Below are 27,087 nucleotides of genomic sequence, written 5' to 3' on the forward strand. Positions count from 1 at the left end.
AGGGCAGGGCTGGCACTGCCTGCTGGGAGCTCACCCTGCCTTCCTGGCTCTGAGCTGGCAGCACTTTTGGGGGTCGATGCCATCAGGGTGGGATGTGTGGATACACACTCTGCCTTCTCCTACCTGTTGCTGGGGATAAACTGAGTTCTCCAGCTGCACAGATGGCTTCTTTTATCTTCATATTTGCCTTATCTGAGGGGGATCAGTTTTCTTAATTTGTCTAATTCATAATCCCATCTCAGTGGGATCTGTGTGCACTTGCTGGTTGAGGAATGGCTTTTGTTGATCTGTAAGTCATCCCCTCCTCCCCTCTCTGCTAAATTGAATATTGGCCTAACTCTTAAGTCCTCTGTAAGAGGGCTTAGAGGGATTATTTTCATACTAGATAGGGTCAATTTTAATAAAAACCAGGGAATGAATAAACGAGGCTCGTTCTAAACCGCTGCTTGTTCTTTTGAAATCTTCAACCTGCAGAACTGGCTGATAGTCACTTAAAATATCTTTTTTTTTAACTCCATTGCAACTGACAACTTTCCCTGAGGAAAAATTCATTGTCTTGGCAGCCTGTTGCATAATTCAGTGCAGATGATTGCTGTTGGTAACCCTCTGGTGTTGGTTGGAACAGCACTTGACAGAACAAAGACCCCCGTTACCATCTGTTAATATTGGCTTTTGGCTTTCCCAGGTATCTGTAACTTCATCCAGGATCTGTATGTGCAATAAATGTCTATATCCTAATTGTTTCTGCTTATGGTACAGAAATTCCAGTTGGAAACTTTATGTTTCTGGAGGGGAAAGATTAAACTGGAGGGGACAGAGCTGTGGTTGGTTGTGGTGTGTGTCCACGAGATCGTGAGAATTAGTGTTTGCTGACCCTGTCAGTGATTCACTGCAAAACTGAGGGTGTTGGGATGCAGATCTGCAGGATTCTGTTGGAAGGGGGATTATTTTCTTCCTTAAGAACGAGGTAGAGGGTAGTAGGGAAACAGTAAAGTGCTGAATTAGCCTTAAGTCACCCCCAGCCAGGGCAGTGTCTGACTGACCCAGAGCTGCCGCAGGTTTCAGAGAATCCTGGACTGGGTTGGGTTGGAAGGGACCTTAAAGTTCATCTTGCTCCACCCCCTGCCATGGGCAGGGACACCTTCCACCAGCCCAGGTTGCTCCAAGCCCCAACCAGCCTGGCCTTGGACACTTCCAGGGATCCAGGGGCAACCACAGCTTCTCTGGGCAACCTGTGCCAGGGCCTCCCCACCCTCCCAGGGAAGGATTTCTTCCCAGTATCCCATCTAACTCTACCCTCTGGCAGTGGGAAGCCATTCCCCCTTGTTGTGTCACTCCAGGCCCACATAAAAAGTCCATCTTCTTTATCCTTGGAAAGAAAATCATGGAATCATTAAGGTTGGAAAATGCTCTATTCTGCTCATTCTTTCCTGTCTGGGGTGGCACTGGCTGATCTTTAAGGTCCTTCCAACCCAAACCATTCTGGGATTTCGTGATTGGAGATGTGGCTGCAGCACAGTTTGTGCTTTCCACCGTGAGATGCTGTCAGAGGAAATGAGAAATGGTTTTAGTTGCAGTTAAAATTTAGTTTAATTCATTCAAATCACTTTCTGTTGGGAATTCCTCGAAGCACCAAGGCAAGTTGTTATTTTTGCTGAGTGGCAGCAGCAGGAGCAAAAAAAAACTGCGTTTTTATAAATATTGGAAAGACAGAAGCGTAAAAAAAATAATGGTGAGACACTTGATGTGTGTTTATGTTTATAAATGCTAGAGAGCTCTGCCTTGGTTTTCACCTCCTTCCCCAACCCCACGGTGCAGACGGAGGAACAGGTTAGTCTGGCTGTTTGGAAACGAGTGTTGCTGATGGGAGTTCTTATATTTGGAGGTATTTTTGGATTGCATAAAGGGGAATGTGGTGCTTCCCTGCTTTTATCGTTCAGCTGAGAGAATCCTCAGCAACCCACGCCGTGTTTGGGGTGGAAGGAGAAATCCTGGAGTCACATTGCTAAAAACTGATTGATTCTGGAAACAGGCAGAGCTTGGTTAAGGTAAGAAGGAAATGGTGAGCACAGCTTTTCTGATTGTGTCTCAATCCAGCTCCCACGGCAGCTGGGAGTTATTGCTGAATAATCAGTTATTGCTGAGAAATCAGTTATTGCTGCTCCATCTGCAACCAGCTGATTTACCCTTAAATTTTAGCTTGAAATTTGCACATTTGCTGGAGTTACCATCAGGAGTTGATATCAGGCAGGGCACTGAAGGTGATTCCAATCAGTTCTCAGCACTCCATATATACAGGAGAGATCCACTGGTTGATGACTCCTCTTTGTTCTGTGGAGATTTCAAACAGATGCAGGTTCTCATCTCCCAGTTCCTTGAGTTTTATCCCAGCTCCAGCAGGAAAGGCTCCTTGCTGGTGCTCCTGTCCCTCAGAGGGTGGGTCTGGCTGGTGGTGTGATGGCCATCCCAGGCAGCAGGAATTCCCTTGGTCACATGGAGGTGCCATTTCCAAAACCCACCTGCTGGATGGGGCCCATCTCCTGACCTCCAGTGCAGTTGTCCTTGGGTTCACCCAAGCCCAGGATGCCTCTGTCTCATTCTCAGGAGCCCAGGACCTGTTTTGCCTCCCCTCAGCCCGACCCACACGGCCCAGAACTGCTCAGTCTCATCAGTGTTCCCAAAAAACCTTGGGAACACCGGGAGTCCTCAGCAGTCACTGGGTGGGGGACAAGTGAGAGCTCTTGGCATCTCCTGAGCTTTTCTGGCCCTGCCAGCAGCAGGAATTTGTGCTGGGTGCTCACAGAGGTCCCCCCAGCTCAGCTGAACTCCTGATATTATGATCACAATAGGTTTTTCTAAACCTATATATATATATATACCTACATATATATATATACACATACATATACATGTATATATATGCATACATATATATACATGTATTTTCTTACAAGAAGCTGGAGAGTGTCATTGTCTGTGTATTCTGATTACAATAGTTTTTTCTACTTTCTCTATACATATATATGTTATTTTCCAAGAGGCTGGAGAGTGTCACTGGATGTGTATTCTGATCACAATAGGTTTTTCTACTATATATATATATATTATTTTCCAGGAGCTTGGAGAGTGTCGTTGTATGTGTGTGCTGACGTGTGGGGTTCATAAAGCATTTAAGAATATAAGAGGATTGGGATGATGGAATTGCTCCCTCAGCTGCCGTGTGGCTTTCACCCCGTGTGTGTAAATATTTGGATGGATCAGTTTATGTTTAATGATTGATTCCTGTTTAGAAGGGAGTTGCTTATGGTTTATGTTTGCATTTTATGCTTATTTTAATCATGCTTTGCTTTGTTTTGTTCTTTTTTTTTCTCTTTTTCGTTTTTTTTTTGTTGTTTTTTTTTTTTATTGCAGCAGCTGTTGCCGGGTAAAAAGTTTTGGGAATCTGATGATTCCAGCAAAGATGGACCAAAAGGGATATTTCTGGGAGATCAGTGGAGAGACAGTGCTTGGGGAGCATCAGGTAGTTTGATTGTTTACTTTAATTTAGTTGGGGTTAAATACAGAAATGTGCAACTCATCTACTCACAATCACTGAGTTCTGAAAAGATTTTAAAAAAAAATCTGGTTTATATAATAAAAAACAAATAGAAAACCCCACATTGCTTTGTGATTGAGTTAAAATATCCATACATATCAAAAGGTTGTTTAATGTAAATGTGTGCAAATTCGTGTGTATTTGCTTAAAAATTTTAAATTACCCTTAAAATTTCAGTTGAAACTTTCTGATGTGTTTTCTGCCTTGGGATGAATTACTTGAAAAGTTTGAACAAAAAAACCCAAAGCACCCACAATTTTAAAAATACCAAACAAACCAACAAAAACCAGTTTGAAAAAGAAAACAAATTGATGTTTTGAATTAGGAGTGTTGAATTATATCTGCCAAGGATTTTGATCTTGGATCAGAGACTGTCCCTGATTTTGGACCTCAGGAGTGTTCAGGTTGGTTTCAGTTAAATGTTAAAAAAAGTCCCTGTGCTGGGTTTGAAATACTGCCCTTGTATTTGTTATTTTCTCTGGTTTCTATATGTGATGAATACATTCCTTAAACACTTCTGGGCATCTCCTGCACTTCCCAAACGTCTGCAGCTCCCAGGAAATGGGATTTTACAGCAGCTGCACTGTTGTGTGGGGCTTTTCCCCTCACAAAAACGTCCATTATTTAATTGAAGGCTTTGCTATAGTGCTGAGGGCGTTTTGTATTATTTAAATTGAAAAATGACTGTGAAAAGGGGATGAAGCTTCTCAAAATTCGATGTGTTGGGTCAGTCTGGGCACTGGGGAGGTTTTGGGGTGCCTGTCCCCGGCAGCCCCAGCTCTTGGCAGCACTTTGTGCCAGGTTTTATCAGTCCAGACTGGAGCTGAGGTGGATTAAAGGCTGAGCCAGGCTCTCCCAACAGCTGAGGAAGGGACTTTCTCCTCTGCTGCCTCTGGTTGGGCTGTGCCACCCCCAGGCAGGTCACCTCCCACACGGCTGATCCCAGAGCTCCAGGAGTCACAGCCCTTGGACTCCTCTCTCCTTTGGTTCTTCTCCATTAATGCACCTCAGAGCCTGTGTTCCTGAGGGGCTGGAAGCCAGGCAAGGCACAATTTCCCCTCTGGCTCGTCTGAAATGGAGGAACAGCCCCCCAAAATCCCCCCAGTCCCCAGGCTGCACGGAAAGGGTGAAGCCTGGTTTGCTGTGAGACACCCTTGGCTCCATCCCTTCTCTCTGTGCCCACAGCATGCACTGCAGGCCTCCCACCTGGCTTTGGGTTTTCACTCCTGTGCCTCAAAATTGTGGTTTTAAAGTGTCCAAAGCCAGTTTTAAAGCATTCAAAGCATCATTCCTGTCCTCCTTCCCCTCCTGGTGGCACACAAGTTGTGCAGCAGTGCACTGAGTCCTGCTGGGGACTCGAGCTGGGTTCCAACTGGCTTTTCCCTTTTTTGCTGTCTTTATCCCACAAAGTCTCCCCAGTCCACTTCACTTTGTGGACACATGGTTGCCTGTGCTGGCCTGGGGGAGAAGGAGGGAAGTGTAGCCAGGAGCAGTGAGAGAATAGAATTACTGCTCTGGCAGCTTCTGCCTGCTTTATAAGGAAGCTGCACTATCACTATCACTGGATATTGATGTCCCTTCCATGTCCCTTCCACCAGCCCCTGGCAACTCTTATGTCTGCTGCCTGTTATTTTTGACTCAGAGAATTCTTTCCCTTCCCTCCTTGGGGATTCAGGGTCATTTCTTGCCCAGCCAGTGATTTTTGCAGAGCCCAGAAGGACTTGGAGATGTCTCTCCTGAGTCTGTTCCTGGTTGGATCTCAAAGCCTCACACAGCAGGGATGGGGCTGGTGCAGGAGGATGGGGTGAGGAAGAGGAGATGAAGTTCTCATAAACATTTTTTGAGGAAATAGCCACAAAAGTCTCTGATCATGACACAAACACTGCAGTTCTTAAAACCAAGAACACAAACACAGGCTGGTGTAACAAAAGGATCATGTTTTAAATGACAAACCAAAACTGTTTTTCACTGCACTAGTGCAAGAGTTTTACTAAAAATAAAAACTAGAACTTTGTCCTTTTAATTGCAACTTTAAAGTCTTAAATTTCTAAAGTTTAGTTTAGATTTTAATGGAGTTCTCACTTGTAGGTTTACAGGTTCTAATGTTTAAAAAATGAGAACCCCCTCCTGGTTTTACTGATGGGCAGCACCAGAGTCACAAAGTTGGCACTTCTTAGTGCAGATAAGACCCTGGAGAGTACATCTTTAATGACTTACCTCCTCTGTTGGATCTTCTTACAAGAATTACCCGTGTTTTTGTTCCAGATCACTCTGTTTCCCAACCCATTATGGTTCAGAGAAGACCTGGGCAGGGCTTTCACGTGAACAGTGAAGTCAACTCGGTGCTTTCCCCTCGGTCAGAGAGTGGAGGACTGGGTGTGAGCATGGTGGAGTATGTGTTGAGCTCGTCTCCTGGGGATTCCTGCCTAAGGAAAGGAGGATTTGTAAGTCTGCCTGATTCCCACATCTCACTCCTGTTGTGTTATTTTCTCTATTTGCTGCTCAATTTGTTTGTTTGTTAATCCAGTCCTAAGGCAGATGTTTCTTCTTTTATTAGCTCCTAGTTTCACTCTTTCCTCAAACAGGCAGGTTGACCAGTCTCAAACCAGCAGATTTAACCATTGTCCTTGACTTGGGGGTTTGGGATGGAAGGAAGGGATGGGAAGGTGCTGCCATTCCCTGGTTTTTGGCTAAGCCCCCCAGCAGTAGCACCCCATCCAAGCTGGTGGTTGGACAAGTTTGCAGATACTCCTCTGGGTTCTGACTGAGCCTTGGTGAGCAAAAAGCTCCCTGCAGTGATCCCAGACATGGGACAAAGCTCCCAAACCCACTCCAGGTGGGATATTGCTGTCCAGGCAGAGCATTCCCAATGGAGAAATGGCTCCAATCCCTGTGCTCCTTGGGGTGAGGAAGGAGCACAGTTGCTGCCGCCTCAAATTTAAGGATGTGGGGAGAGAGGTGGCATCAGTGCCCATCCCTGTCGTGGGGAGAAGGGGCTGGACCTCAGCTCTGCCTCATCAGCCCAGTGCTGGGCCAGGAATTGTGGAAGCCCATCCTTTGTTGTGCTCAGGTGCCGTGCTCAGCTCTCCAGGGAGCTGTTTGCAACTCCCTTCATCCCTGCCCTCCCTAGTGGGCACCTTGTAACTTGGGTGAGCCCTGAGCCCACAGAACAGGAGTTTTGAGGAATGAACAGCCAGTGGAAGGAGCCAGTTTATCCCAGCTGGGGGTCTGAGAGGTGTTTCCTCCACAGCACAGGCACTCAGGGGTCTCACTGCTGAATATCCCATTGTTTGGGGGACAGTTGGGCTCCAAGTTTATATTTAACGTTGGCATTTCCAAACCCCCCTACAATATTAAGGAAACACAATTTTATTTAAGAAGCAGCACCAGATTATTGCTTTCAAAACTGTCTTTTTTTTCCTAAATATGAGGGAAAAAATCTCCCCCTTCAATTAGGGGGGATGGAGAAAGTGTTTAGTTGATCCAGTGCTTGCTGTGTGCAGAGCACTCTTCCCTCAGATGAAGTGGGAGGCAGGGTTTGCATGTCTGGCCCTATGACAGCACCAAAGCTGGCCCTGATAAATATGTTTATATGCCCCTTGCTGTTTTTTATCATAAATTATGTTGTTTTCCCTCTCCCTTTTGTTGTTCAAAACACTGCCCCAGGCACCATCACCCTTTATTCTTCTCCCAAGTGAAATAAAAGGCAGACATTAAGGGCAGAAATGCTGGAGCTGTAATACCACTCATAAAATGCTCAACAGGACAGAAATCGGTTTTTTCCTCTTTTTCACCCCCCCCTTTTTCTCCCAAAGAAATGTGCTTTAGGATTACATGAACCAAGACTGAGTTAGGGATATATTTGAGTGCTTTTAAATGAGCTGTTCCTTGGAATTCAATGTGCAAATCAGTGATGCCTCTCCCCAAAACGAGGTGATTCTCCAACACTTGCACTTGCCAGTCAATAACTGCATCTCTGACACTGAGCCAGTGACTTCCAGAGAGGCTCTCATTCAGTTTATTCCCCTGCAGCACGTGCTGTCGTGAATTTTGAAGTCCCATCTTGAATTATAAGATTATTTTGGGTTGGGATTTTTAGAGCCTGTAGAAGCAAACCCTGAATTACTAAATGGAAGAAGCTGAATAGATGAAATCTCTTGGAAGAGTGAGAACTAATTCCCTCCTTTCTTCAATTGTTAGGGGCTATTTTGCTTTTTTTGGTAAGAATTAACGTTTGCAAGTGACTTCCTTTATTGTGACACGGGCCTTTGATTTGTGACCATCTCGGGATGAAAGCAAAATCGATCTGAAAACTCAGCTTATTAAAACAATGTCTCTTTTTGCCCAGGGGCCAAGGGATGCAGAGAATGATGAGAATGACAAAGGGGATAAGAAAAATAAGGGCACATTTGATGGCGATAAGTTGGGAGATCTGAAGGAGGAGGGGGATGTGATGGATAAAACAAATGGTTTGCCTGTTCAGAACGGGATCGACGCAGATGTCAAAGACTTCAGGTATGTGCACTGTTAATTAACAGTTAATTAGTGTCACACTGGTGGGGTTTAACCCCAGCCAACACTCAGCACCCCCAACCACTCACTTTCTCCACTCCAGTGGGATGGAGAGAGAACTGGAAAAGTGAGAAAACTCATGGGTTGAATTGACAATTCGTGGTGGAAACAGTTTAATAAGGAAAGCAAAAGCTGTGCATGAAGCAAAGCAAGGCCAGGGATTCATTCACCACTTCCCAAGGCAGGCAGGTGCTCCATCCCCAGGAAAACTGGGATCTGTCATAACAAAGATGCCCAAGGGCTGGAGCATCTCTGGGAGCAGCAAAGGCTGAGGGAGCTGGGGCTGTTCAGCCTCCAGAGCAGAGCCTGAGAGGGGCCCTCCCCAGGGGGTGTCAGGGGCTGCAGGGAGGGGGCAGAGGAGGGCCCAGGCTCTGCTGGGGGGGCCCAGCAATGGCCCAGCAGGAACGGGCAGGAACTGATGCCCAGGAAGCTCCACCTGGACAGGAGGAAGAACTTCTTTGCTGGGCAGTGACCCAGCACTGAACAGAGACCAGAGAGGGAGTGGAGTCTCCTCCCTGGGGATATTCCAGACCCCTCTGGACACAATCCTGTGCCAGGTGCTCTGGGATGGCCCTGCTGGAGCAGGAGGTGGGACCAGATGGGACACTGTGGTCCCTTCCAGCCTGACTCAGTCTGTGATTCTGGAACAGTGACTGGGGAAGACAAACACCATCACCCCAAACATCCTCCCCTCCTTCTTCTCCCCCTAGCCCTGTATGCTGAGTGTGATGCTGGATGGTCATGGAAATCGTGGAATGATTTGAGTTGGAAGGGACCTTAAAAACCGTCTCATCCACCCCCTGCCATGGGCAGGGACACCTTCCACCAGCCCAGGTTGCTCCAAGCCCTGTCCAACCTGGCCTTGGACACTTCCAGGGCTGGGGCAGCCACAGCTTCTCTGGGCAACCTGGACCAGGGCCTCCCCACCCTCACTGTAAAAAAGCCTCCTGTCTGGTCTAAATCAGTCCTCTTCTCTATAAATCCCTGGGCTCAGTTGGGATCAGCTGTCTTGCCTGTGTCCCCCAGCTCCCTGTGCCCCCCAGCCCCCTCTCAGGAGGGATGAGGAGCAGAGGCTCTGCCAGGCCTGCTCAGCAGTGCCTGAGCCATCCCTGTGTTCCCAGCACTGTTCCCAGCACAATTCCAAAGCAGCACGTGCATTTAATGTTTTTGGAAGGATTTTTCCATGCTGCAGTGAAAGAGCCTTTGGCTCATTGGAACAGTGTCCCAAGGATGTCATAAAGGGACCTGGAGAAGCACAGGGAGAAGGTAGAGAACACCTGAGAGCACACCTAGGCCTGACTGTTGTAATCTGGATTATTTCACACCTATTTTAATCATTGTGTGTGGGATCCCTATGGAAACACCTGTGGAAGGTGTTGACTCTGCTTATGTACCAGTCTAGATTATACCTGGGGTTTTGGACTTGTTCCTTGTAGCTCTCCTGGGATTAAAACCTTCTGGAATTGTGGCTGTTGATGTAATGGATACATTTGTGTTTCTTGCTCACTTATGTACCTGCCGTGGCTCCTGTTGACATGCAGGAACACTGGAAAAGCCAAACAAATTGTTAAAAAAACCAAACATGTAAAAGTCAAACAAAAGGCTGGGAAGTGCACACTGCATGGAGATGAACCATTCCCATTGAGTCCAATCCTTATTTTAGATCATCAGGAAACTGTGGGAGCTCCTTTAGAAAGGTTTCAAGTGAGACACGGTGCCAGAGTATCACACAGTTAATAATCACCAGATAGCTTTATGAAAAAATAACCAGCATTGCTGAAATCCTGGCTTGTTCAGTCAGTCCTCCATTGAGGAGAAAAATAAAAACTGAATTTTTTTTTTTTTACTGGAACAGGAGTTTGGGCCTGGGGAACAGGGGAGGGGGGGGGGTGGGGGGGTGAATTTTTTTGTTTGTTTTTTAAATACATAAGTCATTCTGTAGAATTAACTTGGGGGGCTGTTTCAGATGTGTTTTCTCCCCTTTCTCCCCACCCCTCCCAGCGGTTCTGGGTGTGTCAGGGATGTGTTCAGTGATGAGTTTTCCCTCCCCTCACAGCCGCACGCCCGGGAACTGCCAGAACTCGGCGAGCGAGGTGGATCTGCTGGGCCCCAACCAGAACGGGTCCGAGGGCTTGGCCCAGCTGGCCAGTACCAACGGGGCCAAGCCTGTGGAGGACTTCTCCAACATCGAGTCCCAGAGCGTGCCCCTGGATCCCATGGAGCACGTGGGCATGGAGCCCCTCCAGTTCGATTATTCCGGCACCCAGGTCCCCGTGGACTCGGCCGCGGCCACCGTGGGGCTCTTCGACTACAATTCCCAGCAGCAGGTGAAGAGTTGGTCCTTGCTCCATCCAAAAGATTCTGTGTGGGGTTAGATGAGCTTGGCATCTTGGGGAGGAAGGCTTGGAGTGGTTTTATCGCTGTGCTGTCCAGAGGGTGCTGTGTGTGTCCTCCCAGGGAGCTGGAGGGGGCACCTGGACAGGAGCCTTGGGACTGGAACAAACAGGTTATCCAGGTATTCATAGCAGTTATCCCCAGCTGTTGTCCACAGCACTTCTCTGGGGATAACTGGCACCTTGAACAGAAGCCCTGGGACCCGTAAGAAACAGGTTATCCAGGGATCTACAGCACTTCTCCAGGTAGGAATCGTTGGGATCTTGAGTAAGTTAGCATTGCAAAAGAGCTGTAAATTAGAAAAACTGCTAAACAAAAAATAAACACCACCCTAGAGCCCTTAAAGGGACTGGACAGTCCAACACCTGCTCAGCCCAGGTGCTGAGCCCCGTGTTGGGCTCGGCCTTGGCCTCAGACCCGCTTTGGGCTCTGTCTCAGCCCAGCTTTGGGCTCTGTCTCAGCCCAGCTTTGGGCTCTGTCTCAGCCCAGCTTTGGGCTCTGTCTCAGCCCAGCTTTGGGCTCTGTCTCAGCCCAGCTTTGGGCTCTGTCTCAGCCCAGCTTTGGGCTCTGTCTCAGCCCAGCTTTGGGCTCTGTCTCAGCCCAGCTTTGGGCTCTGTCTCAGCCCAGCTTTGGGCTCTGTCTCAGCCCAGCTTTGGGCTCTGTCTCAGCCCAGCTTTGGGCTCTGTCTCAGCCCAGCTTTGGGCTCTGTCTCAGCCCAGCTTTGGGCTCTGTCTCAGCCCAGCTTTGGGCTCTGTCTCAGCCCAGCTTTGGGCTCTGTCTCAGCCCAGCTTTGGGCTCTGTCTCAGCCCAGCTTTGGGCTCTGTCTCAGCCCAGCTTTGGGCTCTGTCTCAGCCCAGCTTTGGGCTCTGTTGCCCTGACTAAGGGAATTCTGAGTTCAAACCCCACTGCTTGTACCTGAGCCTGGTTCAAAACCCAAGGGCAGAGTCCAGCACTCCAAACCTTTATCTCAGAGCTTGTTTGACCTTTCTCCCACGGGAGCCCGGGCTCCTCATCCCCAAGCAGTCACCCAGGCCTTGCCTGGCTCTTGGCTCCTCCTCAATGCTGGGCCTGGATCCAGCCATCGACTCTTAATCTGCTTCTGTTCCTGCTCCTTTGGGTAATGATTGTAAACTTTATTGCCTTCCCTTTGCAAGTGTGATATCCCTCAAAGAAGAAAGCAATCCTTTGTTGTAGCTGTTTGCAGGAGCATAGAACTAACCCTGCCTTGCTTAAAATATCTGATCTTTTTTAGCAAAAGGGCTGCTGGCACTTGGGATTGAGGAAAACCACTGCCAAGATTGTGCTGAGGCTTCAGAGTTACCGTAGTCTTATAGCAGTGTAAATATCTGTGTTACAGCTCGTTTGGCTGTTTTATTCCACACCACGTTTGGGAGGTGAAGGATGGAAAATTTTGTAATGATTAAACTAAATAGCTGCTGTATAGTTCAAAAAGGAAAAAAAAAAAACAAGATAGTTTCAAGTCTTTGTCTTACCCTGGTGTAGGATCTGGGATTCAAGAATTGCTTTCAAACCACGAAACTAGTGTATTTTTTTAAAACAGTATGTTAGGGCTACATAAATGAGCTGCTTTCTGAAGAACCATTAGAGTTGGGGCTATACAGCGGGAATGGGAAGCCTGTCATTTGCATTTTCTCAGTGTTTTCTATTTAAATGAAGGCTCATTTACAAGTTCAAGGAGTTTTTATTTGTTCCTTTCAGCCTTTCAAAATGAAGAATTTAAAATTTAGCACGTCTAGCACCTAGTAAGGGGAAATAAAAACTCCCAGAGTGAGGCAGAGCAGGGAAGGGTGCCTGTTTTGGGAGCAGTGGAACGTGGATTTCTGGCTTGGGCTGGCCTGGGTTTGGGATTTTTATTTCATGTGAAGAGGATAGTTAATATCCACCTAGAGCTGATGTCACCTCTGTGTAATCATGTTTAAAGCTGTCAACTGGGCTGCCTGGGAATCATGGAATCATTTGGGCTGGAAAAACCCTCCCAGCCCATGGATCCCCCTTGTGCCCAGTCCCCACCTTGTCCCCCAGCCCAGAGCACTGAGTGCCACAGCCAGGCCTTCCTGGGACACCTCCAGGGGTGGGGACTCCAAACCTCCCTGGGCAGCCCCTTCCAAGGCCTGACCACCCTTTCCATGGAGAAATTCCTGCTGATGTCCAACCTGAGCCTCCCCTGGCACAGCCTGAGGCCGTTCCCTCTCCTCCTGTCCCTTGTTCCCTGGGAGCAGAGCCCGACCCCCCCCCAGCTCCCCCCTCCTGTCAGGGGGTTGCAGAGCCAGAAGGTCCCCCCTGAGCCTCCTTTTCTCCAGGCTGAGCCCCCCCAGCTCCCTCAGCCTCCTCCAGCCCCTTCCCCAGGTGCCTTACCCTGCTGTGAAGCTGAAATCCTCTCCTGTCTCTGAGTTTTTGGGGAGCAGTAGGAGCACAGCCCACCCTGCCCCTCTGGCACCCTTTGCTCCCCTCAGCTCCTGCTGAGCACAAGCTGTTGAACAAGAACTGTTATTTTCAAGTTTCATCTTAGTTGCAACAGTTCCTTGCACCTCCAGTAAATGCAAACAACAGCCCTTTGTTGACCCAAGTGCTGGAGTAAAGATAAGGATCCTCTCCCCTGCCAAGTGTGACTTCTCAGTGCACGTTTGTGTAAATCTGAGACATCTTGGCTCACATTTGTGCCCATTTCATTAATGTATGGTCCCCAGTGCTCCTTGCTGCTCGCTGCCAGCCACAGCCTGCACGAAAGGAATCTGTCTGTTGGCAGTGTAGTTTTTTCCATTCAGTTGTCAGGAGGAAATATGTCCTGAGCAAAGGATCTCATCCATAAAAGTGTCTTTGTGGGGCTGTTGGGAAGCGTCGTATCCCTTGAAGGGATTACAAGCAGGCACAGCTCAAAGCAATATTAAGAAGGGGAAGGTCTTACCCACGTGTAATCTGATTAGAGATGTCAGATGTTTATATTGCAGAAGAAACTGGCTTAGAGGAATCTCATCACCCAACATTCCCATAACTGTAACACAGACTGTGCTGTTCTGGCTCCTTGGAATTCCCTCAGTGATCTCCCCCACGTGCTGTAGATGATCCTTCATCTGTGTACACCTGGAGGAGAGGAGAACAGCCTCACTGCAGTGTTGGATGATCCTACTGAACTCTTCCAAAACTGTGACAGGGGGTTGGAGATTTTACCTCTAAATGGGATTTCTAACAGCCTGAAGTGCTCCTGGCGCACTTTTTGATACCTTTGTAAATTCAGGTTAATATTCCTGTTCCAGAGGGCTCTTTTCCTTTTTTTCCACCTACTCAGTCCCACAGTTAAACACTGATTTGTAGTTCTGGAATGTAGGCCGATGCTGTCAGCAGATGGAGACAGCACAGCAAGGCTTTAAAATATATGGAGTTGATGATTCCCAGAGCTCCCGTGGTAGAGGGGCTTATCTGGCTGAGTAAAGCCTGGAATTGGGATGGTTTTTCTTGGCTCTGCTTCCCTGGACATGTTACAGGCAGCATGAAAGGTGCAGCTGCAGTGTTTGAGCTGTTCTGAGTTTCTTCTGAGTGAGCTGAGTCTTACTGAGCAAAACAGTGAATTAAAGCAGGCAGAGGGAGAGGTCACAGTCATGGAATGGTTTGGGTTGGAAGGGACCTTAAAAGCCTCTCATCCACCCCCTGCCATGGGCAGGGACACCTCCCACTAGCCCAGGTTGCTCCAACCTGGCCTTGGACACTTCCAGGGATCCAGGGGCAGCCACAGCTTCTCTGGGCAGCCTCCCCACCCTCCCAGGGAACAATTCCTTCCTAATAACCAATCTGAATCTCTCCTCTCTTAGTTTAAGGCCATTCCCCTTTGTCCTGTCACTCCAGATCCTTGTCCAAAGTCCCTTATAGGCCTTGTATGTCTGGCAGTCAGATTTAGCAGGGATCAGCTGTGCTCCCAAGGTGGGAGAGAGCAAACAGACAGCAAAATATCCCCCAGCAGCAGGTGAAATATTGATGCTCCAAGTAGTTGAGGATTCTGTTTTGCCAGTTGCCATTTAAAAAATGGATCACTGAGGTGCATTTGGGAGGTGTGGAAGTCCTCACACATGTAAAGTGAGCACAGGAGAAGGTATTTTCAGAGAAGACAAATGCTTTTTTGCCCTTAAGACAAGTAAATAATAATCCAGCTATTTTCTCAGCAGTTCACTTTGACGGAATACACATCAACAGACTGGAAAAACACATCCCAGGGATGTGCAAAACCACCTGAAAATTAAAGGGTTTGGTGAAATTTTGCAGCTGAAGAAAGCTGAAGTATTGGACTGCTGGACTCAATACAAAAGAAGCCCCCAAACCCAGGGCTGGTTGTTCTGGAGGAATCCACACCAGCACTGGAGCAGATATATATATATATAGGGGTATATAGATTTTTTTTCCACGTTGATGTTTATCAGTGAACAAGGTGTTGCTGGTGATTCCCACAGACCAATGTCCCTCTTTGCATTTCCTGTAGCTGTCCACATTGTCCTTGCTTTTTTAAACTGAGGGATGGCAGGACAAGCCTTTGCCCCAGCTCCTGCTGGCAGATGGCACCTTAACGAAGCTCCCACCCCTAACGAGCACTCAGCTCTGTGTGAGCATGAAGTGCTGCTGAAAGCCACCTTTGGGGAAAAAAAGGGAAGGCAAAAAGAGGTGTGTTTGTTTTATGGCTCTGGGAGGTCATAAAGTAACTGTAGATTTGATCTGTTTTTCCGTAAGGAACATTTTGATGCCCCTTGGATATTTGTAGGGGCCCCAACGTCCTGAGGGGTGAACAATCCTTGGGGTTATGGCACACAGAAGATCAATTCTACACCCCCTAAATACTCAGTTTCCTCATCATAAATCTGATGCTGAGCCCTTGCATGTTTTTCCCCCACCTGAACTTGTAAAAAGAAGAAGAAAAGAGGTGGATTTTCTCGCCCAGCTTTGCTCCTCCTGCTCTCAGGAGACTTAACTCCAATTTTTGCCCATAAAAAAAGCCTCCCAGCCTAATTTTCAAAATGTTTCTATGCTTCTTCTTGATGGTCGTGGGTTTCTGCCAGAAATTTGGGCAGAATTGTTGCCTTTTGTGCCAGCTGAAGTATCAGTTGTCTGGTCTGAAGGGAAGGCAAGATGTAATAGGTGTGAAAATCGAATTTTGGAGTACAATTTGTTTGTGAGTGAGTGGAGAGAGAAAACATTTATCCCAGTGGTTTGTGGAGCCGTTCACACCTCAGGAATGATCCCTTGTGGGAGTGGGAATGGACCTGCTGCTGGATAGTTTCAAAGTAGATCATCAGCTGGTATATCCTTAAGTGTTTTAATTAGAGCTAAGTGAGGCTGTTAATGGATGGATTCAGGGGTTCACTTAAGTAGAGGCATAAGAAGCTGGAGAAATAAAGTTTTAGTAAGGACCTGGGTGAATAAAAAACCCCCAAACCTAGACAAAAATACTTCAAAGATTAATGGAATCCTTTCTTTTTTTAATGGAGAAAAAAATTCTCGATAACCTTGAGAACTGATCATTAACACTGACTGTTCTCACTAACGTTGCCCATTGATCCCTAAGATTTCAGGGAGCTCTGAGCTGGCTTTGGCTCTAAGCTGTGCTTTGGGTGGCTTAACCAGAATGTCCCCAGGTCTGGTTTGTGTCTGTGGTCAAAAAAGAATTTCCAGTTCCTGCCTGGATTCCCGTAGGAGAGGCTGGAGATGCAAGGTTGGCAATAAAGGGAGGTTTGTGATCCCCGAGGCTGGAATCCCATCTGGGGGCTCTGGAGGTGGCTCTGGAGGCATCTCAGGTGTGTCACCTCTGCACACCTGGCTCTGCAGCCTTCTGCCATCCCAGTTCCCACTCCAGGCCATCTGGGAGAGTCCACTGGTGTGACTGGACTCGGTGTGTTCCGGACCTGGCGCTGCCCACGGACTTCTCTGGTGACCCACAGGCCACACCTGGGGGCTCTGGGTGTGTGGGGATGAGTTGGGAAAAATGGCCTTTGGGAATTGTGCAGGGAGGGAATAGCAGAGGAAACCCCAGCTGTGGGTAGCTGTGCTTCAGAACTGCATTTTTTTTCAGGTGGATTAACACAGGCAATTGATCTCCAAAGGTTTTTTTTCCCCCCCGAGGATTTGGGTTCTCTCAATTCCTTCTGAAGCGTTTCTCTTTAGAGAGAGAAATATCTGTAGCAGTGAAACAGAATTTAGTGTAAAGGAATTGCTTTAAAAGGAAGAAAAGACAGCTTTTTGTGCCTGATTTGAGTGCCATGCTTGTGTTTTTTTGCCCTGCAGCTGTTCCAAAGACCCAACGCCCTGGCGGTGCAGCAGCTGACGGCAGCACAGCAGCAGCAATATGCCCTGGCTGCTGCCCACCAGCCACACATAGGTAAGTCCTGCCTTAAATCCATCCCATTTCACTGCCCTTCTCTTAATCCAGTGGGAAAACACCAGGGAGAAAAAAAAGGGAGATTTTAGAGGGTATTTTTGTAGCTGGTAATCAGCACACAAGTGGGAGTGGATTGTTTAAAGATGTGCTTGAAAGATTTGGTGGGTATCTCTTTGCACACTTGAAAAGGGTTTAAAAGAGCTCTCATGTCTGGCAGGATTGACACTCTCACCCTTCTGAGAGTGCTGCTCAGTCAGGAGAGCCTTTGGAAGTCCTTGCTTGCTCTGAGTGAGGCATAAACCAGGGTAAGCAGCACAATAAAGGGAGGGGAAAATGCCCAATTGAATATAAATCTGGATGTGCTGCCTGTGGTCCAGCTGCCTGGGGTCTGACTTTATAATGGAAGGATAAAATTTGTGCAAGCACATGGTTCATATTATTAAAAGAGTACAGACTGACTGGTGAGAAAGCACTTAGACCTGTGCATAGAAAACAGGGAGTACTGTAGAGTTCTACTCCTGGATGAGGGTTGAACCATCTTAGGGTTAAACGTTTTTAACACATTAAGCATTTTAAGTGAAATTTTTCCAACCCAGAATCCCACTAGAAATGTGTTGGGACTCTCCCAGCTCTGTACAGTGCCCCTGTGTGCTCAGTGGAGTTCAGGGATAGACCTGAATTTGAATTATTTGGCTTTTTAACTTCCTCCCCTTCACCTTTCCTCCCCTCCCCACCCCTCTCCCGCCCACTGGGGATTTCTCTAATGATTAAACTGTTCCTTTGCAGAGCAAGGGAATGCCTGTACACCCCTGAACTCTTTCCAAACTAACCAGTTGGAGGACTGTTGTCCTGTAATGGGCGTGGAACTCAAAACAGGGTAGTTTGGGTCCTGACCTACTCGCTGTAGGAAATGCAGAGTAGTAACAAGCACTTAGTTCATGTTACTCTCCATTCACCTGAACAGTAAAGATCTGTCAGCTCCTACCTGAGCTGTTTTATATAAGTATTTTACCCCTTGAGCTTTCCTCAGGGAGCATTCCATCCTTGGAATTCATTTTCCTTTATGTAAACTCTGTTAAGACTCAGCAGTTTCTCACTCGCCATAGAAAACCCACCCCTAAAAAGCTTAAAAATACTAAATCAACCCGAGTTTTGTGTTCCCCAGGCAGGTGGCCAGAGGTGTTCTGGTAGGGCTGCAGCCCCAGTTAAGTTTGTTTTCACTGACAGGTATGTTTTCAGCAGGTTTAGCTCCTGCTGCCTTTGTTCCCAATCCCTACATCATCAGCGCGGCTCCCCCGGGGACGGATCCGTACGCGGCCGGACTGGCGGCAGCTGCCACGTTAGGTGAGACCCTTCCACTTGTCTGTGCCTTCCTCTGCACCAGAACTGCTCTGAGTCTGTCCTTGTGAGCACCAAACACCAGCACATTGTGATTTCTGGGGGGAGATAATTGATACAGTTGTTTGTCGGGGAGCAGAAGTGGAATTCGCCGTGGAAACTCTGTTTTCTGGGGGTTAAATGTGGTAATTCTTGTTTAACACTTGCTGTGGGTTCTACTCTGGTTGTTTCTCCTCAACCAGAGCGAGTCTCTAATGAAGCACTTGCAGACATAAAAGTTTGGGGTGTTCTGGGGACTGACAGGAGCGAGAAATACCTTTGAAAATCCACTTATTAAAGATGGAGGACTGCACCAAAACTGCTCCGAGTGTGTGATTCTGAAAATCAAACATCAGTACATTGTGATTTCTGTGGAGAGATAATTGATATAATCATATGTCAGGGAGTAGAAACAGAGTTTGCCATGGAAACTCTGTTTCTGTAGATTAAATGTGGTAATTCTTGTTTAACACTTGCTGTGGGTTCTGCTCTGGTTGTTTATCCTCAACCAGAGCAAATCTGAAATGAGCCACCTGCAGACATAAAAGTTGCTCCATGTTTGGTGAGTGACAGGAGCCAGAGATACCTTTGAAAATCCACTTATTAAAGGCTGGAAAGATGAGGGTGTTTTTCCCTGCCAGGGAAGTTGTGTCTCGTTGCTGTTCAGCTCGATGTGCTTTGGTGCATCCTGCAAACGAGACCTTCCCTTTTGAGGAGTCTGGGGAGAATTTACCCTTTCCAGGCTCTCCAGGTAAAAACATCCCCTGTCTGCTGTGAGGCCCAGGCTGGGAATGTGCACTTTCCCAGATGGCAGGTGAGGATGGAGGCTCTTGTCTTCGTGCAAGATCTCTCTCCAAACGTTCATGTATCACTTTCCAAATTCTTCCCAACTGTCACAGCCAGAATCGTTGTGTCTCGAGGTGCCAGCTCGGGGCAGCAGCTTATCAGGCAGCGTGGGGAACACGCTGTACCTTGAACTTCTGCTGTGTGAGCCATAAAGTTCTTGCCTAATGGTTGAGGACAAAGGAAGAACGTGCTTTTAAAAGAGCATTTTCATAACCAGGCCTTGCTTTCCTTGACCAAGAGCAGAGGGAGCATTCTGTGCTTCAGATAAAATCAGCTTAGGGGGGGGTTATGTTTTGCTGTTGCCACGCTCCACTTACAACTTGGATGTTCACTGCAAACCTCTCCCACTTTGGGGTGGCTTGTCCCAAATCCAGCCTCTGAAGTGTGGGTTGTCCATGGATGTGACTCCCTGGGCTTTGGGATGTGACTCTGTGGCCTGTTAACCAGCTCTTACGTAACCCCTACTGAGCTTTTAATCTTGGAGACCCGTATCACGTCAAGCTCTGAAATGGGATTTCACCAACTGTTACCCACTTGGAGGCAGTTTCTAGTGGATGATATGGATGGATGTAAAGTCCCAAGATCATGATTTGAAGGTGTGGGCTTTGCACTTGGCTGCTGTGAGTTCTGTGTGGAGATTGTGTAATGACACAGGGAGGTTAAGGGGAGGTAACAACACGTTGTTGGCAAACAAATCAACACAGTGATTACGTGGGAGGGAGCCAAGAGTTAGAGTACAAGGATATTCCTGATAGTCCAGGCCTTGATAAACCACCATGTGATGGTGAATGTAGTAGTGAATGAATGAGCTGAACTGCTGTTGGCAAACAGAAGTAGGAAGTTCAGTGAGGACTCAGGAGGGAAGAGGTCCCAGAGCAGCAGCAGTTCCAGTCTCAGGCAGCAGAGGTGATTTGTGGATGATTCCTGGAAGAAGAGGTTTCTGCTTGGCCTTTTTGCAGCACCTCAGTGCTTCTAAAGCTCAGCTCTGAGGAACACACTGAAGTGCAGTGGAGCAGCAGGTCAGCATCTTGATTTCATAGAAAAACCACGTGGAAATGAGCCATATTTCTAGGAAACACCGAGTGTTGGCCACAACTGGTTTGGGGTTTTTTGTTGTTTTGGTTTTATTTTCATTTTTCTCAGCAGTGTTGAAGCTGCAGCTGCTGAATGTCTGACTGGGGCCTTAGACATTTGAACTGGGAAATATCATACCCCAGGGTATCTGAAGCATTCCAAAATTTGGCACCAGGGTCTCTACTTGAATAATTTTAAACTTTGTGACACTTAAAAGCAAAGCAAAAGAATGAGCAGTGCACTGCAGTGTATTTATGGTATTACACCACTGAGAAATACAAGTTATTTTAACCTTCTTATTGGTTTTAGCCCCTAGAAATGGCCAGATAACAACATTCTTGCTGATGTTTGTTTTAGGAAAAGCATCTTTTCTGTCTAGACTTGAGCAGTTTTGAGAACCTCTTTTCTGTAATGAGAGGGAGGGACATGGGACAATTTAAATATTTAGAGTTACACATTAAATCCAAAAGGCCTCCCTGATGTGTGGAAGTATTAAATTGGGAGGACTTGAAGAAGCTTTGAGATGGAAGGAATGAGTTTAGAGTTGGTGCTGGTTTATTGCTCACAGTTACTCTTTGAGTGAAGGGGAAACTTGTGTGTGTGTTTTATGGCAGAGATAACCTGTCAATTAAGGTTCTGCCATTATGGCAGCTTTTTCATGACTGTAAGACTGTCAGCTCTGTGATAATACTCTTTTCTTCCCAACAATAGCAGCATTTTAAAGAACAAATTTGAATGCAGAGGGAAGGACTTCTAGAAAAAAAACCCCTCACTTATGAGTTTAAACCGTGGGGAAGATGCTGCTGTCACAGAAAAGTGCTGTGATTTACCTTCCATCATTTGGGAAAGATGTCACTCAAAAAAGAGAAATCTTGCCTTTTTTAAGGCCAGTTGGGAAATGGTTCAGGTAGAAAAGTGTTTCTGCTCTTTGCAGAGAAGGGGGTGATCTGCACCCAGGGAAAGCTCAGTGCTCCCAGCACAGGGTTTGGAGGGGAGATCCTTAAGCCTGGCTCACTTGATGCTGAGCTGTGCCCAGCTCAGAGCTGGAGCCAGCTGTGGATGCAGGCACACACCTTCCAGCTGGGATTTGGGAGCACCTGCACCTGGATCTCACGTGCAGGGCTGTCTTTCCTCCTCTGGATCAGGGGCTTCACCACCACCCTGGAAGTTGAGCTGTTTCTCACCCCCATCCCTAAAAGGACACGCTGGGAATTCCCAAGGGATCACCTGACAACTCACTGGAATCACTGATTTGCTGTTTTCAGCCTTGTGTTTGAGGTCCTTGAGGCTGTTTAACCTGTTGCCACTATTCCTCATCCTTGGCTGTTCCTGCAGGGAGCAGGTTCGGCTTCTGCTCGGAGAGATTCCAGTGTGGAGGTGGAGACTAAAAGCAAAAAACCTGTGTACTGAACACACAGCTGGATTGGTAATGTTTCTTGAAAGGAATATTTGTGGGTGTCTGTGGCCCACGTGTGAGACGTGGCAGTGGGAAGATTTGGGTTCAAAGGCCCCGGAATGGCTTTTGTTTTCTCGGGAATGCACAGCTTTAATTAGTGCCGGAGCAGGTGCAGCATCTCCTGCACTGAGGCAGCACTGGGCTGTTCCTGGGAGTCTGGCAGTGATGACACACTTGCCCTCACTGAGAACACTGTTCAATAATGAGTCTCACCGTGTGCTCAAAGGAGCTGAGCCAGACTTGCAGCCCTTTTAAGCCCAGCTGCCTGAAAAACTTCAAAGCCTCTGTGTCTCCTCTGCTTTTAAACACCTGAGGCTTCTGCAGCTCGGATGAGCAACCTCTGACTAGGAGAGAAAAACCCATCTAGACTGTGCTTGTTTGATAATTAGAGCTGAGACTAAAATACCCCAAATTTTACCCAGATAAAAGGTACTGCAGCAACTTCCCAGCAGCCTGAGGGCAAATGCAGGGTAATTACTTGCATGAAGTGAAGCAATTGCAGCTCTTTCCCTGTTGGGTGCAGGAGAACCCCAGCAGTTGGTGTCTGATCTGCATTCACTGAGTATAAACAGGTTGTAGGCACCCTCTAGTTACGTGTGTGTAACTGCTGAGGTCAAAACAGGCACCACCACCAGGCACTGATTAATTTGCTGCAGCTTTTCTTCATTTTAGCTTGTGAATTTGCAGGTTGGAAGGTAAGAAATGAGTGATTGCTGCTCCAAGAGCAGTACTGAGTAAGAGAAGGTCACCTTCTCTGCCTGACACAGTAAATCCAGCAAGGAGGGGCTTCAGGGCAGAGCTTTAGTGAGAGACACAAATCCAGATGTTGAGCAGGTGCCTGGCATCAGGGATCAGGGTACTTGGAGCATCTCCCTGCTGTGCATGGAGCTGGGCACCTGAATCCTGAATTCGGGGGAAGCACAGTGGTTAAAACCAGGGTGTGATACAAGAAGAGTAACTAGTACATGTTTGAAATATGGATTTAATATCTGACATGAAATATGGAATGAATATCCCCAAGTGTTGCTGAATAGGCTGTGGGAGCAGGAGCTCATCCAGGCTGAGATCCAGGCTCTTCCACACTGGATGGCTTTGGCATTCTGTGGGAATTCATTTGAGCCAAACATGTTACTGTGAAAAAAAAACCAAACAAAAAACCAAAAACAAAAGAAAAAGGTACTTCTAAGATCAGTCCCCTTTGTCATATACAAGTTTACACTCAGCAGTGTCTTCTTCCATCTCCTTTACTACTGTCATCCCTCATTTTTCATAGAATCCTGGAATGGTTTGGGCTGGAAGGGACCTTAAAGCCCATCCAGTTCCATCCTTGCTATGGGCAGGGACACCTTCCACCAGCCCAGGTTGCTCCAACCTGGCCTTGGACACTTCCAGGGGTCCAGGGGCAGCCACAGCTTCTCTGGGCAACCTGTACCAGGGCCTCCCCACCCTCCCAGGGAAGGATTCCTTCCCAACATCCCATCTAACCCTGCCCTCCCTCACCTTAAGGCCATTTTTGGGGGAATAGTCTCTTAGTTTCTTTGGGCCAGTGCTCAGCCCATGTGTCACATTCATAACTCACAACAACACTGCAGTGCTTGGTTAGAACCCAACTGCTCCCTGTGTCTCCTTAAAAAAAAAGCCACTATTTTTACTCCAAATATGAACAAAATTGATTAAAGACTCATTTATTCCACAGTGTCACACGTGACTGTGACACTCGACCTGGTTCCTCCTGCTGTGGGGAAGGGGCCTGTGGGATGAAGGATGTATTTAGAAAGGAAAGGAAATACTTCTATTTTTCTGCTGACCTTTCTAAAAGATATCAAACAGTCATATTAAAAAATATTATTGGATTCACATCCCTGTTATTTGGTGGGAGGGACTCCTCCCTCCAACACAGAGTGCTCTCTGCTTCCTCAGCCTTGTGCCAAGTGGGATTATTTAAGGATAGAGGTTCCATCCTGCTATCTCCAAATTGTGTGTGGTGTCCTGAGACCTGATAAAACACGGTGTATCTTCAAAAGGGAGGCTATTTCTGCTGCTCTCCAAGATTATCATTATTATTTTTTAAAGCCTCTTAAGTTGGAGGAGGGAATGTGAGAAGAGACAGGATCGTGCAACCTCTTTTCTGGGGGTTTGCAAATGCAAAGTAGGACTGAGTGGCTGGAAAAATAACATTAAACACTTGAGAATTGATGCTATTCAGCGGTGGAGAGGTTTTGTTAATTTATCGAGGAGCTAAATGGTAGATGAGCTGTGAATGTCAGCTGAGATTAGAAGTTTATCCCTGTGCTTAAACACGGTTCCCTCTCTTTTGGTTAAAGTTTCATTCCTTCCCTACAAAATTAGGGCACAACAATAAAACCAACTTTCAACAGGATCACTGGCAGCTGAGTTTGACCTCCTCCGATAAGGTAAAAGTGAGTGAAGATGGAATTTCAGGTTTGACTTGGAAGCTTTTTAAAAATGAGTAATAAATGCCAGAATCCCTGTGTATTTGCAGAGGATTTCACGCGGCTCACGCCGCGATGGGATTTGCTGAACCAAATGTGATGAGCAGAGGTGTTTTGACTGTTGGCCGTGTAACCCCCGTCACGATCCAAAGCTGACACGTTCCCTCGGTGTTGCAGGCCCGGCTGTTGTCCCTCACCAGTACTATGGAGTCACTCCCTGGGGAGTTTATCCCGCCAGCCTGTTCCAGCAGCAAGCGGCCGCCGCCGCCGCCGCCACCAACTCAGCAAACCAGCAAACGACACAGCAAACCCAGCAGGGCCAGCAGCAGGTAAGGCGGGGGGGCTCCTGCATCCCACAGAACGCTTTGGAGCAGCTTTGAGGCACAGAATGTCCTGTTGGAAAGACCCACAAAGATCTTGGAGTCCAACCCTGAGCCCTGCACAGGCCCAGCCCCAAGAGTCACCCCCTGTGCCCCAGAGGATCAGCCAAACCCTCCTGCAGCTCTGGCAGCCTTGGGGCTGTGCCCACTGCCCTGGGGAGCCTGGGCAGTGCCCAACCAACCTCTGGGGGAAGAACCTTTGCCTGAGATCCAACCTGAGCCTGCCCTGACACAGCTCCAGCCGTTCCCTGAGTGCTGTCCCTGCTCCCCCCAGAGCAGAGCTCAGTGTCTTCTGTGAGGTTTCACCTGTTTACAAAAATGCTTCCCAAAGGAAGATGCTTCACCCATTTCCAGAAGTGCTGCTCTGAGGATCAGAACCTGCTGCAGAAGCACAGGGAGGTCGCATCAACTCAGCAAACCACCCACAGGCTGCTGAGGGGAGAGCACACCTGGGGAAAGGGGAGGAAGGGAACAAGCACAAATTCTCTAATTAACCCTCTCCCTGAGCTCTGGTAGCCTTGAGGCTGTGCCCACTGCCCTGGGGAGTGTGGTCAGTGCCCAGCCACCCTCTGGGGGAAGAACCTTTCCATAATATCCAGCCTAAACACCCCTGACACACCTCCAGCCATTAAGAACCCTGATTTTGTCAGTGCCTGCTCCTGACCCTCAAATCCAGGTAGTTTTAAGGTGACAAGAAGAGCCTTTGGCCTCTCCTGAAAAAAGGACAAGAACCATCTGTACATTTTATTACTTGATTTATTCATCTTGCATGTGGAGAGGGCACAGGTACCTTGGTGGGGGTGAGTTATTGAGTGTTGGTGCTTTGGGAAGCATAAATGAACACCCTGAGCTGTGCAAACACAGCAAAGTTGGTGTGCAGGCAGCAGTCATCATCTTACAACCCATCACTGTGCCCATCACTGCAATTTGAAGGCCGTGGAGCTGATGATAATTATCTTTAAGGTTGGAAAAGACCTCCAAGATCATCCAAGTCCAATCCCCATTCCCACTAAACCATACTTCAAGGTGCCACAGCTGCTTGTTTTTTGAACACTTCTAGGGGTGGTGACTGCACTCAAATATTAAATGTCAGTAAGTGTGTCCTTATCTTCAGGGTGCTGCCCATTATGAAATGCTTTTTTTTAGTGAAGACTGGCTTTAAAGAGGTCAAAATAGTAGCAGAGTGAATAGGTTTGGTGTCCATGTGAGGACTTGGAGGCTAAAGATGAGTGTGAAAAGAAAACATGAAATTTTCTATTTTTATGAGGCAAACTGCAGCTGTTTTGATTTAGTCTGCACAAAAATTACAGAAATTTGACAGCTAAAAGGAGGAAATAAATAAATTTAATGAAGGTTTTTCCATATGGTCTGCTGTTACCTCTGTAAATGTGTTAAAGGTGAATGTTGAGACAGGTATCCTCTGGTTAAATGGTATTTGCTTTTTTAAAACACAGTGAAGAGGGAATTGTGTCCTTACATACTTCCTAAAGGATGGGCTTTGCTCCTGTGCCTTAATCCCTTGGCATTGACAACACACTGGATTATCCAGCATGTATTTTTTTCTCCTGCTGATAATTGTTCTGCATCTTTGTGATGAATCACTGTACCATTTCTTGTTCAGGATTGGTTGGGTTTTTTTGGCTCTCCCCTGTATTTGAAATTTAACTGGGTTAATTTCCCTGACCTCAAGTACAATAAGCATTCTAAAGGTCTGGTGTCTTATCACAGTTGTGCTTCTGCACATGCAGATGACACAAATGGGAATCTAAGCTGCTGGAACAGAAGGTGGAAACTGAGAGATGGTACAAGAATAAATGGGGTACAAGAATTTTCTTCCTTATAGAAAAGGAAAAGCCATCCTAAACATTTGCCAAAGTTGTGTAGGAGTGCAGATTGTTGGAATGGGGGAATGATTGGGTTGGAAGGGACCTTAAGCAGAGTCTTGTTTCCACCATGGGCAGGGACACCACTAGCCCAGGTTGCTCCAACCCCTGTCCAGCCTGGCCTTGGACACTTCCAGGGGTGGGGCAGCCACAGCTTCTCTGGGCAGTACTTTGCTATTTTAATCAACATTTTGAAACAATCCAAACTTTCAGACTAAACTGATGGTGCTAAACCCCAGGAATTCAGTTAAATGCTGGATGGGTGAGAGGTGTCCCACCATCCTTCCTTTGATCCTCATTCCTTTGGACACACACTTGGATGTGGTCTCCTTTTCTGCTCTCAGGCCTCAGCAAGGCTCATGGAACAGGTATCAGGAACCAGATTGGGCTTCAGTTACCTGGACAGCTCTGGGCACAGCCCAGGAGCTTGTCTGGGGTTTGGTCAGAGCTGCTCCTCACCTGAGGGCTTCACACACATTTCTCAGCATCTGTCCCACGGTTCTTCCTGCTTGGGAACAGAGTGGGTTTGTTCTGCTGCCCAGAAGGGAGATGGCTCCTTTCTCACAGTGACACAGAGCCCTCCTTTCTGGTCCTTGGGTGCCTGAAACGGCAGAATAAAGAGCAACTGGCAGCTGAATTTTTGAGCTTCTGCTTTGAAAACTAAAGCAAACTCCAGTGTTG

The 27,087-nt window shown here is 47.4% G+C and overlaps 1 protein-coding gene and 1 non-coding gene across 9 annotated transcripts in view; both read left to right on the forward strand.

The window, feature by feature from the left end:
• The window catches only part of PUM1 (pumilio RNA binding family member 1), an 82,215-nt gene that overhangs the window by 25,745 nt on the left and 29,383 nt on the right, over positions 1–27,087 (forward strand). For 3 of the 8 annotated variants that reach the window (XM_032710323.1, XM_032710326.1, XM_032710324.1), the window contains exons 4-10: positions 3,412–3,520; positions 5,861–6,039; positions 7,944–8,110; positions 10,224–10,494; positions 16,844–16,937; positions 18,165–18,281; positions 24,321–24,472. In XM_032710323.1, coding sequence (XP_032566214.1) covers positions 3,412–3,520; positions 5,861–6,039; positions 7,944–8,110; positions 10,224–10,494; positions 16,844–16,937; positions 18,165–18,281; positions 24,321–24,472 — 1,089 coding nt within the window. The remainder of the gene's footprint in view (positions 1–3,411; positions 3,521–5,860; positions 6,040–7,943; positions 8,111–10,223; positions 10,495–16,843; positions 16,938–18,164; positions 18,282–24,320; positions 24,473–27,087) is intronic. The other 5 variants (XM_032710328.1, XM_032710329.1, XM_032710325.1 and 2 more) reach the window with 3 other exon arrangements.
• On the forward strand, positions 21,846–21,929 carry LOC116798162. Its single transcript, XR_004360835.1, has one exon. It is a non-coding gene; the product is annotated as a small nucleolar RNA SNORD103/SNORD85 (small nucleolar RNA).

This window comes from Chiroxiphia lanceolata, chromosome 24, assembly GCF_009829145.1.
Source record: "Chiroxiphia lanceolata isolate bChiLan1 chromosome 24, bChiLan1.pri, whole genome shotgun sequence".
Classification (NCBI taxonomy): domain Eukaryota; kingdom Metazoa; phylum Chordata; class Aves; order Passeriformes; family Pipridae; genus Chiroxiphia; species Chiroxiphia lanceolata.